This window comes from Sciurus carolinensis, chromosome 7 (assembly GCF_902686445.1).
Source record: "Sciurus carolinensis chromosome 7, mSciCar1.2, whole genome shotgun sequence".
Classification (NCBI taxonomy): domain Eukaryota; kingdom Metazoa; phylum Chordata; class Mammalia; order Rodentia; family Sciuridae; genus Sciurus; species Sciurus carolinensis.
In genome coordinates this window covers 84764860-84781047 of record NC_062219.1, presented here as the reverse complement: position 1 = coordinate 84781047, position 16188 = coordinate 84764860, and the positions used below count along the sequence as shown (strand labels likewise).

At 33.7% G+C, this 16188-nt stretch overlaps 1 protein-coding gene and 1 non-coding gene across 2 annotated transcripts in view; one reads left to right on the top strand and one right to left on the bottom strand.

Annotated features, from left to right (window-relative positions):
- Positions 1-11287, bottom strand: part of Impg1 (interphotoreceptor matrix proteoglycan 1) — a 136683-nt gene extending 125396 nt beyond the window's left edge. Inside the window, exon 1 of the mRNA XM_047559188.1 lies at positions 11221-11287. Within this exon, the coding sequence (XP_047415144.1) occupies positions 11221-11287 (67 nt within the window). The remainder of the gene's footprint in view (positions 1-11220) is intronic.
- On the top strand, positions 1530-1602 carry Trnas-cga (transfer RNA serine (anticodon CGA)). The gene has a single exon. It is a non-coding gene; the product is annotated as a tRNA-Ser (tRNA).
- Positions 11288-16188: the final 4901 nt, after the last annotated feature.

The window sequence follows — 16188 nt, the reverse complement described above, 5'->3', positions numbered from 1 at the left end:
CACTTGATAAATTTCTGATCTGTAGGACCTACTACAGTTCCTGCAGAAAAGGGAAGTTAACTTCATTTTGGGTTCCTGTGTCTCTGGGGTTACAGTAAGGTAGCTCTGCCACTTCCTGCATGTGGACAAATATCTCTATGTGTTTCTGGTTTCTAACCTAAGGGATATAATAATAATTCCACCATTACAGTTTTGATTTGCACTTTTGTATTGTATAGCTTTGTTTTGTTTTAAAAATTAAATGAGAAAATAGATGTGAAGAGCTTGTGGAAGGCCTGGGACATCGTTAATTGCTGTGATTTTGTGCCACTCTTTTCTGAGGTTTAAGACTAAGCCTGGAATGAACAAGGGTTTCCTGATTTGGAAAATAAAAATATGGGGCGCAGTCAAATTTAAATTTCAGATTAGCAATGAATAACCTTTTATAAAAATGTGTCCCATGCAATATTAGATGTGCATAGACCAAATGTTCTTATTGAAAGACAGGGATTGTCAGGCTACATTTCAAAAAATCCAAATATATCTCATTTTAAGAGACATATATAAATCAAAAGATAAACAGACTAAAATTAAAAGTATGCAAAAAAGCCACAACATGCAAACACTAATCAAAAAAGAAATCTGGTATGGTAACATCAGTATTAAATGAAGTCAGAGCATTGTTGGCAAAAGTTAAATAACCAATGCTGGGGCATGAGGTGAGATTTGCAGTATTTGCCATTGTTCCTGTGTTAATACACTGCCATGACTAATTTTAAGCTACCAATGTGACATAAGTGAGTTAGGAAGACATGTTTACAATTGACTCTTTCAATTCATTACATATCAGTTCCAGCACACCGGGGGACAAAGTTTATTATTAAACAGAAAACATTACAAAGATAAAGATAGATATGACATAAGATAAAAGTATCAAAGAATGATGAAAAAAGTTATGCCCTCAATAATTTTATAAATATATAAAACTTTTTTAGACAATAAAGAAAATAAAATTCACAATAATATTAGGTGCATTTTAAGATTTCTTGGTTATCAAAATAATGAGCAAATAAAAATCAGTAAGGATAGAGATTTGAAAAACATGCTCAAACCTGACCTTTTAACATACTCAGAGGACCATATCTCCAAACCATAAAGTATCCTTTTTTTTTTTTCAAATATAAAGAAAATAAGCAAAAATAGGATATATGCCTGACTAAAATGCAAATCTCGATTTTAGAAGGAGAATTATCATGTACATTATATTTTCCGACTAATGGGAAGTGACAAATTGACTTTATGAACAAGGAAAATTGCCACATATTTGAATGATAAAAACCCCCCAAAAATCCTTCTAAATAACCCATAAGCCAGAGAAAAATCATGGTTATGATTTTCTCAAGTAATAAAAATAAATAAAATATTTCTATCAAATGATAAAAATAATACATAATAAAACTTATAGTTTAAAACTAAATAAATATGTAAAGGTAAAATGATATGCTTAAAATGACAATTTTATAAAAATAAAAAAGTTAAATATGGGGGCTGGGGATATGGCTCAGTTGGTAGAGTGCCTGCCTCGAATGCACAAGGCCCTGGGTTCAATCCCCAGCACCCCCCCCCAAAAAAAAAAAAAAAAGCTAAATATGAATATGCATCCTTCTCAAGAGGTCAGTCTAAGAAAGCAAAATACACCCAAAGAAAATACAAGATTAAAAAAAAAAATGAACAAAAAATGGAGTAGAGAGTTTAAAAAAATGTAAAAGAGACTACTGCAAATATAAATGAGGAGAAAAAGAACTTACAGTTCTTTTACAAAGTCAATTTTCCTTTGAAAATAGTAACACCAACAACAAAAATCTAACAGGTAAGATTGTTGAAGTAAAGAAGACAAAAATGAACCAGTATCAGGAAAACATTGAACTTTCTACAAACTTGTAGAAATATGAAAAAGAGAGAATATAAATAATGTTTTGTTAATAAATTTTAAAAAATAACTAATGAGAACTAACTGAAGAAGAGATGAGATAACTACATGTCATGATTACCTTTAAAGAACTGAGTAAAGTCTCCATAAACATCTTTCTCAGGGTTTAACAGAGGGTTCTGCTAAATATTCAAGGAAAAGATAATTCCATTTTCATGAAAAATCTCATCAGACTTGGCAAAAAGTGAATGAGAACAATATCCATGATCCAAGTTTGTTATGAATATGAAAGTAACAATTCTAAATAAATTATTAGCACATGAAATTTAGTGTTATGTAAGAAATGAAAGATTGGATTTATCTCAGGATTTATCTTGGATTTATCTCAGGATTGTGGATTTATCTCAGGATTGTGGGATTGTTTTAATAGCTGAAACCCAATTACAGTAATCTGTCACATTAATGAATTAAAAGAGAAAATCATTTGGTAATCTTAACAGATATAGGAGAACCACAATAAACTTCTATGTCTATTCATGATTAAAAACTCTTGGCAAATTAAGGTTGGAAAGGAACTTGTTTTACTTGGTAAAGAGCATTCACAATAACAAAACGAACAATCACAAAAACTGAAATAAACGTACCGAGTGGTGAAATATGAAAAATAGTCCCTTCAAAATTGGTAACTAGCTGGGCATGGTAGTGCATGCCCATAATCCCAGCAGTTGTGGAGACTGAGGCTACAAGACCTCGAGTTCAAAGCCATCTTCAGAAAAAGTGAGGTGCAAAGCAATTCAGTGAGACCCTGTCTCTAAATAAAATACAAACTAGGGTTGGGCTGTGGCTCAATGGTCAAGTGCCCCTGAGTTCAATGCCTGGTACCAAGAAAAAAAAAATTAGTAACTAGATAAGAATGCCTGTTACAGTGATAACTACAGTTATCACAATGAAGGGAGTAAGAAAATATAAAGAAATAAAAGTTACAAAGACTGGAAAGAAAATCCACATACTCTTTACAAATGATATGACTTTTTGAAGTAGAAAACTTCAAAATTGCTAGTGAGTTTTCAGACTTAATAAGATTGTTCAGCAAAGTTATTGAATACAAAACCAATATGAAAAAACCAATCACATTTATACACGGAAAATATAATAATGTCATTTCTATGATTACAGGTAGTATAAAGTATCCAGAGAGGGTTAAGTCTAAGTTATGGATTCCCTTTATTAAAATAATTGTGCAACTTTATTGAGAGATATTATTAAAAGGAGAGAGCTTCCATTTTCTGAAATAGGGAAATGGTAGTAAACAGGTATTGATTCTCCCCAAATTGACCTGTAGATTCAACACAAATCCAGTCAAATCCCAAGCAGCAGCTTCAGTCATTCTACAATGTGCACACACTTCAGAACATCATTGTGCACACATAAAACACACAGTTTTATCCGTTAACTTTAAAAATGAAATGGAATGAATTCCAACAAAGTGTTTTGTGGAAATTTGCAAGCTAATTTTAGAGAGTATTTTAGGATAAGTTTAGATCAAACATAGCCTAAATGGTGTCACAGGAGGGTTACAAAGCAAGGAAACATGCTGTATGAGATATCAATATTATTATGAGTTTGTAATAATTAAAACAATCTGGTTTTGGCTCAGGGAAATGAAGTGGAATGGATAGGCTGCCATGTTCGTGACAGAAGGGGTGCGGTAGAGCAGAGGAAGGGAGGCACTGTGCAGTGAATGATGCTTGATTGACCATGCATACTAAAAATTATTTCTTCACAGCAGACACACACACATGATTAATTCCAGTGACTTAAATGTAAAGGGGAAACCTACACAACTTTTATAAGGTAATATTGGGGAGTGTTTTTGTGATTTTGAAATAGGCAAGGGTTTCTTAAAATGAAACAAAGCAAAGCAAAGCAAAACAACAAAACAAAACCCTGAAGTTAAAAGGTTGATTTATTCTTAATAATGCCTGTTCACGAAAGAATACTAGTAAGACAATTAAAAGATAAGCTACAGACTGGAGATGATATTTGAAAGATATGTTACAGCAAAATATTTTAAAAGAATGCCTCTGAATCAGTAAGAAAAGAAAGACATACTAAGCATTCTAGAAAAAAAATGGACCAAACACTTGCTTCAGTATTTTCTAGGAGAGGATACACAATGGACCCAAAACATATGAAAATGTGTTTGGTTTAATTTATTTTATATTAATTTATAATGTAACAACATATTTAATTAGTAAAAAAGTAATATAAATTAAAACAATGAGATAACATTTATAACATTTCATCATATAATATTATTTATGATAAAATGACAATTTATTTATTAAAAAATAAAAAGCAATACCAAATGTGAATGAGAATTTGAAACAAAATGTTCTGCAAAGTTATCCATGTGGTTGAAAATGGCAAGATTTCCTTATTTTTTTAATGAATGAATAGTACTCCTTTGTTCATATATAACAAATTTTCTTCGTTGATTCATATTTTGATGGACTCTTAGTTTGTTTCTGTCTTGGCTATTGATTAGTGCTACAATAAACATGGGAGTGTAGATATTTCTTTATCATATTGGTTTCAGTTCCTTTAAATATATCCTCTGTAGTAGAATTTATTCTGAAGATTTTGGGAAGGCTTTTGAAGTTCTTTTCTTTCCTTTTCTTTTTTTCAAGCAGGAGAAGGTGGTGTATGGATAGCAAAGTCATATGATATATTTACTTAAAAAATCAGATTAAAACAAATAACCTATAGTGGTTCATAAAATGATTACCCATATATAATATCTTTCCAGAAGGGTAACAATACTTCTTAATTCAGGTTGCATAGGAGAATTATCTGGATAATTTTAGTAATTATTCCATTTTGGGTTCTATTCTAAACCAATGAGATCAGAATCTTCAAAACTAGATCCCTAAAGCACTGGTGTTTAACCAATGTTGAAAATGGTTAAATGACACCTTTTAGTCTGGGAAATAAAGTCAACAGAAAAAGAGACTGGCAGGGGAAGTTCTTATGGGAATGGGTGGTAAGTGTAGATAAAATCATAGGTAGATGGACATAACATTAGCAAAGACATGAATTCATTTATTTTTCTCTGAAACACAAGAGAATGAGAAGAGTTCATATAGATTCAGAGAAACTTTGAAGCAGAAAGGACAAGTGGAATGATGTCAAATGACTCAGTCTTTAATACGTAGGAGCAGGTGATAGGGTGATGGTGGTGGTAGTCATCATAGCCATTTTAGGAGTCAGCACTTATTGAACTTTGTTGTAGCAGATGTCTCACTAAAAGCTTTAGCTCTTTGAGGCACTCACTGCTATTATTATTCCTATTTTATAGATGAGGAAACCATAAGAATGAGTAATGTATGAGGTTGAGTAATTTGCCCCGGTCACATAGTGAGTGACAGAGTGTTCTGGGCAGAATGAAGTTCTGTGCAAGCCTGAGAGCCTTTGCTTTGAACTAGGCTGCTATCACTGCTTCTGTGAAAGAGGGGAATCAGGCTGTAGATTCAAGGTGAGAGGGAAGGTTTTGGAATCTTCCTAGGGGACTAAGTCAAGGAATTCGATGGCGATGGGATTGCTTATAAGAATCAGATGAGGTAATAATGCATTGATTTACTTCATGGGAGCACTCTGTTTGGCACTGTACTGATAGTGGGCAGCTCAGGAATGAGCACAGAAAAAGTGAAAGGTCAGTTTTTCCAGGTGGATTAACAAAGTAGAAAGAAGAGGTCAGGGAATAAGTTTCCTATTACACTATCAGAGAGACGGTTGAGAATTGCTCAGGAGCCCATAATAGGTTCCAGGGTTAATGTGTATCACTGAGACCAGGATTGGTTGAAGAACTGGAGCAACTGTCTGAGGGAGAGACTGAGGGATTGGATTATTCTGACGAGAATAGGATTAGATCTAATGGAATAAAGAGAAATCACTAAAAAGGCGTGTTTCAGAATTTGCTATCTCCAGAGGTCAAACGTGTTTGAACTTGAGGTGAAATTCTAGTGTTTTGATGGGGATGGTGTTGTTTTTTGTTTTAGAAGTCTTTCCCACTGTTTCAAAAAACATTCATTAGGCAACATACTGCCTTGAAATGTGTAGCACAATCTTAAATAAATCACCACTGATCTGAGGCTTTAATAGTAGATTTAAGGAGTTCAAAACATCACATCTCTTTCCTAATGAAAAGTAGAAGTCCTAAGACAGGTACTTCCATTTCCAAGGTAGAGCTGAAGGACTTGAGCAGGTATTCTGAGATCATTTATGAAAAATAGAAGTTAGAAATGGCCCCAAACCAACCATCATCTGGTGGTAGAAGAGGAAAGTTAGTCTTTTAATTAATTAGGAGGCTGAGGCAGGAGGATACCAAGTTCAAAGCTAGCCTCAGCAACTTAGCAAGGCCCTAAGTAACTGAGCGAAACCCTGTCTCTAAATGAACTATATAAAAGGGCTGGGGATGTGGTTCAGTGGTTAAGCATCCCTGGGTTCAACTCCCAGTACCAAAAAAGTATTAAAAATCATATTAATTCTATTCCTAATATTATATTGAACTCGTTAGACTAAGTAGACATAAGATAGAACTGGATACTGCTCAGTTCTCAGTTTTGGTTTTAACTTTCCCACCTTAAATAATACTTAGCGCTTTCTGCCTTATAAATGAACACATTGTTCATCATCCATAAAAATATTAAGACATAAGATTAACAAAATTAGCTTGTGTGTTTATAAGAGAAACATATTAATGCAAATGATTATTAACCTTTGTTAACATGATTACTGTCTGAAGAATGTTTGGATGAGGTCTGAACTGATCCAAGCACAATGGGTTAATATTAGTGCTGTTGCATTTCACAGTTCAGCTTAATTAAACATGACTTTTGTTTATTTATTAATGCAAGAGAAACCTAAGACAGAAAAATTAGCCCTATACATGTTGTTTTCTGTATGGAGTTAGTCTTTCTGAAGTGAAAACTTTCCATTAATTTTGAGGTTCTGACATATCTTTGCAAAATTCCTTTTGGTTCAGCTTTCTTTAACCTTTCTCCTGGGGGCAATTATGAAAATAGATGCCAGCTGTGGTGAAAATACTTAAGATGGCTGAATAAAGAAAACCACGTTGGAAAGAATTAAGATGGCTTCACAAAAGCATACAGAAAGACACCATTTCCTCAGGAATAACTGAATGTAAATGGGAACGTATTTATTGACTGAATACAATCACATCCTTAGAAGCAGCATCGCTGTTCTTCAGTTTTTCATATTCTTCCTACATTCACTGTGGCTGGAAGAGAGGCACAGCAGTGGGAGAACATTTTCAATAAATAATTATAGTGGTGCATGCTGCAGTTCCGAGCTTGACAGCAGCATTTCCATATTTGAATTCTCATTACCATGGCTATGCCAGTCAACCTCATCAACTCATTGTAAGATGAGCTTTGGCATGCAGGTTGCCTTGGACCCAGAGCAAAGAACTCCCTCCTCCCTTATTAAAATGGTTCCATCTGACTTGGTGCTCCTGTTTTGTGCGACTGAAATCCTAGTCTTGGGTGAAAAGATCTCAGACAGTGTGCTCAGGCTCCATGGTTGTTGAAAACTCTCCTTTGGGAGGTTGAAACTCACATTTTTGGTCAGAAGCTTTTTTTCCTTTCAAAATACTGCTTCGTGTGATTCTAAAGGCTGCGTGATTGCAGAAGTGTCTTTCCTAACCTTAAGCAAAAAGGTAGTGTGGCTGAAGACCTCAGAGACTCTGGAGTCTGATATTTCACAGTGCAGTAATGAGGTCAGCATTTTATTATGGCAATTAAAATACATATGTCGAATTATAATATAAACCTAGAAACTATTAGAAAAGACAGTCTTTGTTGCGTCAGATGGATTATTTGAAAACAGCATAACAACTGCGAAAATGATTGTAGCACTAAGGTACATAGGATTTGAGTTTCTAGAGATAATTAGCATGCAAATCCAGTTGATGTTTAAGGTGGTTTCACCTTCATCATTGACAGAAAAGACCAAGAAAGCAGTAGGTCATGTCAGTCCTGTCTAATTAGCTTACACATACAATAGTCCTCTAGTGTGATCAGTGATACATGCACAGGGGCCAAAAGGCAGTCATTGTTTTTCAATTTTGAAACCAGTATATAATCAATAGTTTCAGGTGTATTGTCAGTTTTTTTCAGCATCCTTAATTTACACAGCTTTGATGTTAAGATCATCTTTTCAAATATAATTGAGCAAAACAATCTGCCTTGAAACTTTTGAATTGCTCTGTCCTGAGACTGTAGCTCAGACAAATTAGGTACAGGAGTTGCACAGTTAATGCGACTGTCATGGGCAGCTATCTCAGGTATACCAACGAAGCCATGCTCTTTGTTAATGGAGCAACAATGAGAGAAAATACCTTCCTGGATAATTTTATGAAATGAGAACATATCCCAATAGAACAGGATTAGCTAGAAGTGGAATATCTTCAAATGCAAATTTCCTGACATTTCCAGCTACTAAAATAATTATCCTACTTGGGTGAACTAATAATAACTTAGTTAAAGGTTTCATTTAGTATAACCAAATGTAATGCAAAAGGCACATACTAAGATAAACACCATTTCCATTTTAGTACTTGCCAACAGTGGGTTTTTTTCTTTTCTCTTTCTCCTACACATTGAATGTCACAGCAATGAAATGCAATTATTTATGTGAAATGGAAAGATAAGAGCACAAAGTAATGCAACGTATATCACATGGAACTGACATCCCCCTTATTAGTCCCAAAGAGAGGAGACTTGTGGTTTAAGAAGTTAAATAGTTTTTGGAAAATTTGAACTATATTTTTTGGTGCTGAAACAATCTTACTTAATGAATGTTTTGAAATAAAAGCCATTTCACCTTTGTGCAGCTATGGAAAAACTACATTCAGAATCTCAGAAACTTAAGAGAAACCTTTTGAATATTGACAAGTTTTTAAATCTTTTTGTGTTTTGCATCTAGCACAGTATTGGGTACATGGTAAGCACTCTGGAATCAAATTGAGAAAAATCACTGAAGGACATAGAAACTTTTAGAAGCAATTTATCAATATGAATCAAATACCACAAAACTATTTATATTGTTTTGATCCAATAATTTTAGTGAATTTATGTTGTCTTGATTACTGACGCATACACACAAAGCTATTTATTGCAATATTATTCATAATAACAAAATAATTAGAAATAATTAGTTCTCTTTTGTTGAATATTTGATATTCTCGATAAATCTTGATATATCTACGGAAGGAACAGTATGCAGCCAGTCACATGATGCTTCTCAAAGCTAGATAGCAATGTAGAAATTCATATAATATAAAAAACTGCAAGAAGTTCAATTTAAAATTGTGTGTGTGATAGAGCAACAATCATGTAGAACTTAAATATGCATACCTAGAAAAAAGACTGAGGAAACATGAAGGTGCCCTTGTAGGTGGTGTTTGGATAAAAATAGGGTGACATAGAAAATATCTCTTCGATTTTTCAAAATGTATAATTTTTTAAAAAAAGAAACGAGTTTATCTAAACACCCAATTACTATGCTTAGCACCTCTTTGTATGGAACTGAACCCTCATTTTTTCCCTTAAACCATTTTCTATGTAAATATAATCATGATGGTTAATTAGTCACAAATAAGAAACCAGTCTGGCTGAAGTACATAAACTCTGATTAAAGTAGACCTCACTAATTGAAGATTAACAGATATTCACAGATCTTAGATGCTTGTGGAATAAAAAGTCTAAAACTAAGAGCCTGATAGTATTTTTTATTATGCAACTAGAGCATATTTTTTGATAGAAGTTGGCATATAACTAATTGTAATTTTTTGGTAAGTTTTTAAAATTTAAATTGTTATATGTAAAATTATGCTATTTGTAATTATGTGTAATGGTCAATGTATATGAAAATAAATTAGTTAACATGATTAAACAAACAAAAAAATTGCAAAGCTGATTTGCCTGGTCAAGTTTATGAAACAGACAAATTGGTTTACTTCATCAGTTTAATCTTAGACTATACTGAAATACCATCATTTGTTTCTAATCAAAGTGTTTTTTATAAATATAAACATCATATAGGGGCTGGGGTTGTAGTTTAGTGGTGGAGTGCTCGTCTAGCACATATAAGGCACTGTGTTCAATCCTTAGCACCTTATAAAGATAAACAAAGATTTTGTGTCCATCTACAACTAAAAAAGTATTAAAAAAAAAAACCCAAAACATTATACATAAAATTGATAATTAAAAGGCAAAGGCAAATAAACTTTTGTTTCATCCCCTATCATTTATAGGTAACAGAACAAGAAGAACACTTTAATATAGTCTTTTCCAGAAATCATTTTCTCCCTCCAAACGCAATCACTGAGGAATTAAGTATAAAATAACTGATAGAATCACAATTTTTTTTTTACAGTTATTTTTTACTTAATTCACAATACATGTTTTTAAAATTTTTTCCCACGGACATTTTAAAACCAATACTGTAATTAAAATGTTCATTGAGCATTTTAGTGTCATCCTTAAAGAAGAACCTAACTATTGATTTCAAGCATCTTAAAAAGATTATACTATAATGACAAAGTTTATCCTTTAAAAAAATCAAGCCTTCAACAGTTTTGTTTTTTTTTAAATAAAACACATTGTTTTTATTAAATAACCCTGTTTTGTGGTGTGGTTTCATTTAAAATTCAGTTAAAGCCTTGCCACAAGAACCTCTATTGCCTAGTTCTCTTCACATAACCTCAAAAACAACCACGTTTCTAGGTTTGTCATTATGAACACTGAAGATGAAGCACACTTGGCTATTTTCTAAGGGGAAGCAACTCACAATTTAATTGAGAGAAGTTAGGAAATCTATTTTTGTCTGATAATAAATGTCTTACAATTAATTTCAATTTTAGGTTTTCTATGTTGAGTTTAGGTGGATAAATGGGGTTGGTTTCATGGACCTACTAATGTTATTGATATTAATGACATGAATTTGCATTAAATGTTTTATAATGGCAAAAAGGATGCATTAATCTCTCCTCTTTTGTTAACACAAATCATATTTAAGATTGTGTAGTAAATATTAAATCATCATTAAACTATCATTTCTAATAATCAATCAATCAACTAAGCAACCATCTAATCAATTATTATTCAGAACCTGCCTTATACTCAGCCTCTAAGATTTAGTGGTAACCTTGTTGTTTCTGAATATTAACTTCTATAAATATATTTTATAGATAAACAATTTAAATGTAAAGAAATATTTAAATAACTTACCTTTGTTTCCTTGAACTTGGAGAAAAATCCAAACAACAAAAATAGCCCTTTTAGTTTCCAAATACATTCTGGTTTTTGCGTATTGGTGATTCTGAAAATTACAGAACAACCCCAAATCTCGTTAAAAGAAAAAAATGATGGAAGTATGAAAAAATAATTAAATGTTGGTGCCAGCTGAGTGAGAATAGCCTTTTTGATTTGTCTTTATGAGGGTGCTAATTTGTGAAGAACATGCTGCAGTGTCTGTTTCTGGACTAATCCGCTTATCTTCCACTCAGGTGTAATCTCTGCTGAAGAGCCAGCTGGAGGAACCTTTATCTCATTAACCTTCTGGAGGAGCATCTGTCAGTCCAGCTCTAGCACCCTGAATACCATTTTAACCAAGTGTCCACAGACTGACTTTTTTCTTAGTTATTCACCTGTTACAGTGAAACAGAGCTAGGAAAGTTCCTCCAAATGTAGAAGAAGGCTGAAGTTGGGGTCAGATGTTTTCCAAAATGACATGTCCAAGAATCATCCATAGAAGGAGCTTAATTGCTATCCTTGGAAGTATATGTTTGTTCAATGTGTTGTTATCCACAGACAGCAAAGCTGTCGCCAATTTATGTACTGCTTTGTAAATCACTTTCAGTCTGGTGTTATGTGCAGATGGCTTTTTTGGTTCAAGTCTGGTTTCATTTTTAATGTCTGTTCATGCACAGAGTTCAAGGAATCAAATGTCTTTCTAAATCATGAAGCATATGTCTGCCTTCTCCCCATTTCTCCATTCATAGGGATTGTTTTTTAATTCTTTAAGCTAATTCCTCTAGTGTTCTGATTTGTACACTTCTATTACTATTTTGTTCACTTTTAGGTATTATTAGATAAGGGTGTTGAGAATATCCTCTATTCTACACACTTTTTTCACTCAGCATAAGAACTCACTTGTCACATCATCCTTTCATCTTTCTGCCTCAGTATCATTGTATTTTCAGCTTATTGAATAGCTAGTTTTACATTATCATGACTGCATGCATGTTAGATATACCTGAACCATAAAGCATACTACAATTACTAATACGTAATCTTGTGCTGTGGACACTGTTTTTAGTGATTTCCATAGATTATTCACATATGTCTCAATATAATGTATCAGGTAAATGATACTATTATCATCTCTGTTTTATATTTGAGGAAAATTAGGTGTATGTGGCAGAGTCAGGGTTTGAACTCGAGGAGTTTGGCTCAAGAGCTACATTTAAAACATTTAAAATTGACATATAGTAATTATACATGTTTTGGGGTACAGTGTTGTATTTCAACACAAGTGTACAATGTATAATGATCAGATCAGAATAATAGGCATATTAATCACTTTGAATGTTACAAATTCCTTGTGGGGGAATATTCAAAATCCTCTCTAGTAGTTGTTTTGAAATAAACAATTAATTACTGTCAACCATAGTCATCCTACCATGCTATAGGATATTAGAAGTTATTCCTCCTCTCCATCAGCACTTCTGACACCATTAACCATCCTCTGCCAGCATCTTTTTCTACCCCTGCCTCTTCCTAGCCTCTGGTAGCCACTATTCTATTCTGTATTTCTATAAGATCTACTTTTTTTTTTAGCTTTTGCATACAAGTGATAACATGTAGTACATGTCTTTCTGTACCTGACTCTTTTCACTTAATGTAATGTCCTCCAGGCTCATCCACATTGCTGTAAATGACAAGATTTCATCCTTACATGAAGAGTTTATACTCGTAACCACTAACCTGCCCCAGATGCCATTGTCTCATATTTTTAAAAGATTTTCATTTTCTAAATAAAAAACATTAAATTATCCCCCAATATTACCTTATGTGCATAAAGTTCCTTTTCATGTAGTTAAACACTTCAGATAGTCTATCTTTCCTGGGGCCTTTAAATCCCCTCCTCTCTGTATTGTTTAATTTCTCCTTACGGTTCTCAGCAGTCACGTGCGTGGGGCATTGCACTTCATAATCATCCTGGGGATTCTTTCCACCTCTCTCATGTTGGACCCCGTGTTTTCAGTACCTTGTGTTGTCTTCTTTCTTATTCTCTTTTAGTGGAGCACATGCTCCAGTAGATTACTGAAAGTTCATGGTAGATAAATTTGAACTTTTATGTTTGAAAATTATTTCCATCTACCGTCATACTTGATTGATAGTTTTCCTAGATAGAGAATTCTAGGTTAGAAAGAACATTCACTTTGAATATTGAAGATATCTATTACAGAAATTCCAGAATTTTCTTACTGTTGTCTCCTTTCTCATTGTTTCTTGTGTCTTCATACTTAAAAACTTTCCATTAACATTGTTTTCTTGGGGTATCTAAGGGTAGCAGAGGTTAGCTCTCATCTTTAAAGTTCTGGAACAATTCAAGTTATGAAACAATTTCCCCTTATAGTCATCTTAGTGAAGCAAGTTGCTTAAAGATTACTTTGGTAATGTTTAAAGAAAATTATTATCAAATTGGAGTAGAATCATAACAGTGTGTCTGAAAATGAGCAAGACAAATCTGTATTTAGGTGGCTATATTTAGGAAAATGATATGAGGATGCAATAAAATAGATGCATGCTTATATGTAAATATTTCTAATATGTATTTGAACAGATTGGAAAAGTGGCAGGAGCTAGTTAAATGATTCTCTTTTGGTTTGCTGTATAGCCTTGCGTTATGCTTATGTTTCTAATCCTGGTGTGAAACATCAGTGCTTTTTCTCTAGAAAATAAATCAACGATTTCAAGTTATAAAAACAATTTCCACTTAATAGTCATCTTAATGAAGCATGTTGCTTAAAGAAAACTGGTGTAGACTAACTTGTCCTTAAAAATTATCCTATGTGGTAGATATGGATAGAAAGGTATTTATTTAAAAATGACAAGTATTTAAATGTTCCTTTTTTTCCCCATTGTTGATTAAAAACTTGGATAATTAATGTTGATAACTGCCACTTAGGAAGCAAACAAGATTGATAAACACTCATTATTCTTTAAACAATGCTTTCTGGGAACATCAGGTCTTTCTCTAAGTACTGTTGTGTTTAATTATGGGTCACTGTAGTTAATCCAGAAATGCTTTTCAAGCTGGTTGACTGTCAACAGTAATTTTATATTCTTAAAAAAGGAAGCCTTTTCCTTTAATTTCTGGCAGAATTTCAGTGGTGCATTTAAATTTTACAAGGTAAAGTGGAAAGGTTAGTATATCTTTGCAGATACATTCCTTCATCAGAGATCAGAAGATATAAAGATGAGATATGGTAAACAAAATGTATCAGTTAATATCATAAAGGAACAATTTCATTTGTTAGTTAAAATAGACACAATTTTTTTGAGTTCCCTTGAATACCCAAATCTCAATTAGGTACTCTATATGCATAGCATCTTGCCAGCACACCTATGAGTTAGGTCCTATTGTTATTTCCACTTTACAGATAGGGAAACTGAGACTCAGAGATGGTAAATGAATTATCCAGCTTTGTAACTACTAAAACTGAAGCAGGGTTTCCAACTAAGGCATTTTTGATTCCAAAGCCTGTGTGCTCTCTGCATTCCCTTTATAAAGAAAACAGTTGCCAAGAAAATAGCAGACACTCAAGGGACAAATTAGCAATGCTAAACAAGAGAGGAGCTGTTGAAAAGGCGGGATCACATTCTAACTTCACTGTTTTGCTTTTTCCCTTCATACCACATCTATTAATTTGGCAATAGGTAAGGTGGCTAGGTAAGAAGCTGGGAAATTTCCATCTCTGGAATGGTATTGTTTTTTCTTTGGTAGAAGAACAACTATTCTGAGATTTCTAGCTTTTTTTTGCTCACATTGTTGATTGGTCTCTTCATTCCTGGCAGGCAAAGGGGATTCTTTAGGTATTTCCATCACCATCAAAATGTGTGACTAATCAGGAGTAGCTGAACCACTTCTAAAAAAAGCCAGTCCTAGGAGAGGCAGGTAGGCAGGACCTTGAGTTTTCTGTGATCTAGAGAGACTAGGATCTGTCAGTTCTGAAAGCAAAACCAAAAACAACAGCAGTGTCCTCAATTGCAGGTCCAGGTGTTTTGAATAAGTGCTTTTCTTGTTAATACAAGATTTCTTTGGTGTAGCTTAGAGATTTTCCCCTGTATTGTTACACGTATCTTGGGGAGCACAGATACAATATACAGAAAGAAACACAAGGGTAATACCCATTGGAATGCCATTTAAGATGGTCTTCCATCATCTGAGTTTATGCTCCAGATCCATCTCACTTTGGCTCTCGGCTAGAGTACAGCATCCAACAAGAGGAGAGGAACAAAAGATCCAGTCTGGCACAGACTACTGCACTAGGCATGAATGCAGGGAGGCAATTGTAGGGCCACAAGATGACAGTTTTAATGAGGATGTGAATGATAACCACTCAGGCCCTATGTCCTCAACTACCCTCATTATTTTCTCAGAACTTTTTGCTGAAGCCTTGTATGGAAGATCTGTTTTTTTTTTTTTTTTTTTGGTGGTGCTGGGGATCGAACTCAGGGACTTGTGCTTACAAAGCAAGCACTCTACCAGCTGAGCTATCTCCCCAGCCCCTTGGAAGGTCTTGAATAACCCCTGTTTTCTTGTGGAGACAGCACAGGCCAGCCTTCCTCTCAAACTCTTAACATAGGGCTCTTCTGTCTTGCCTCCTTACTCTTCTCCAAGATAAGAATACAATGAATGCAAAATAAACTGAGTTAGTTTCACAATCAAAATAATTAAAAGACGAACACCAGAAAAGTAGATAAGCAGGTAACTATTTTATCTTAAAAGTGTCAAATGGCATATATTTTGGAATAGGCTTTTTCAAAAATAATTAGCACATCTGCTAAGAGAATCAACCAGATATATTTGGTGTTGGTAAGTTACATACTCTCCCATTTGTGTGTGAGATCAGAGGCCATGATAAATATTGTACATCTAAAAGCACAGGAACTTTCATCAGTAATTTG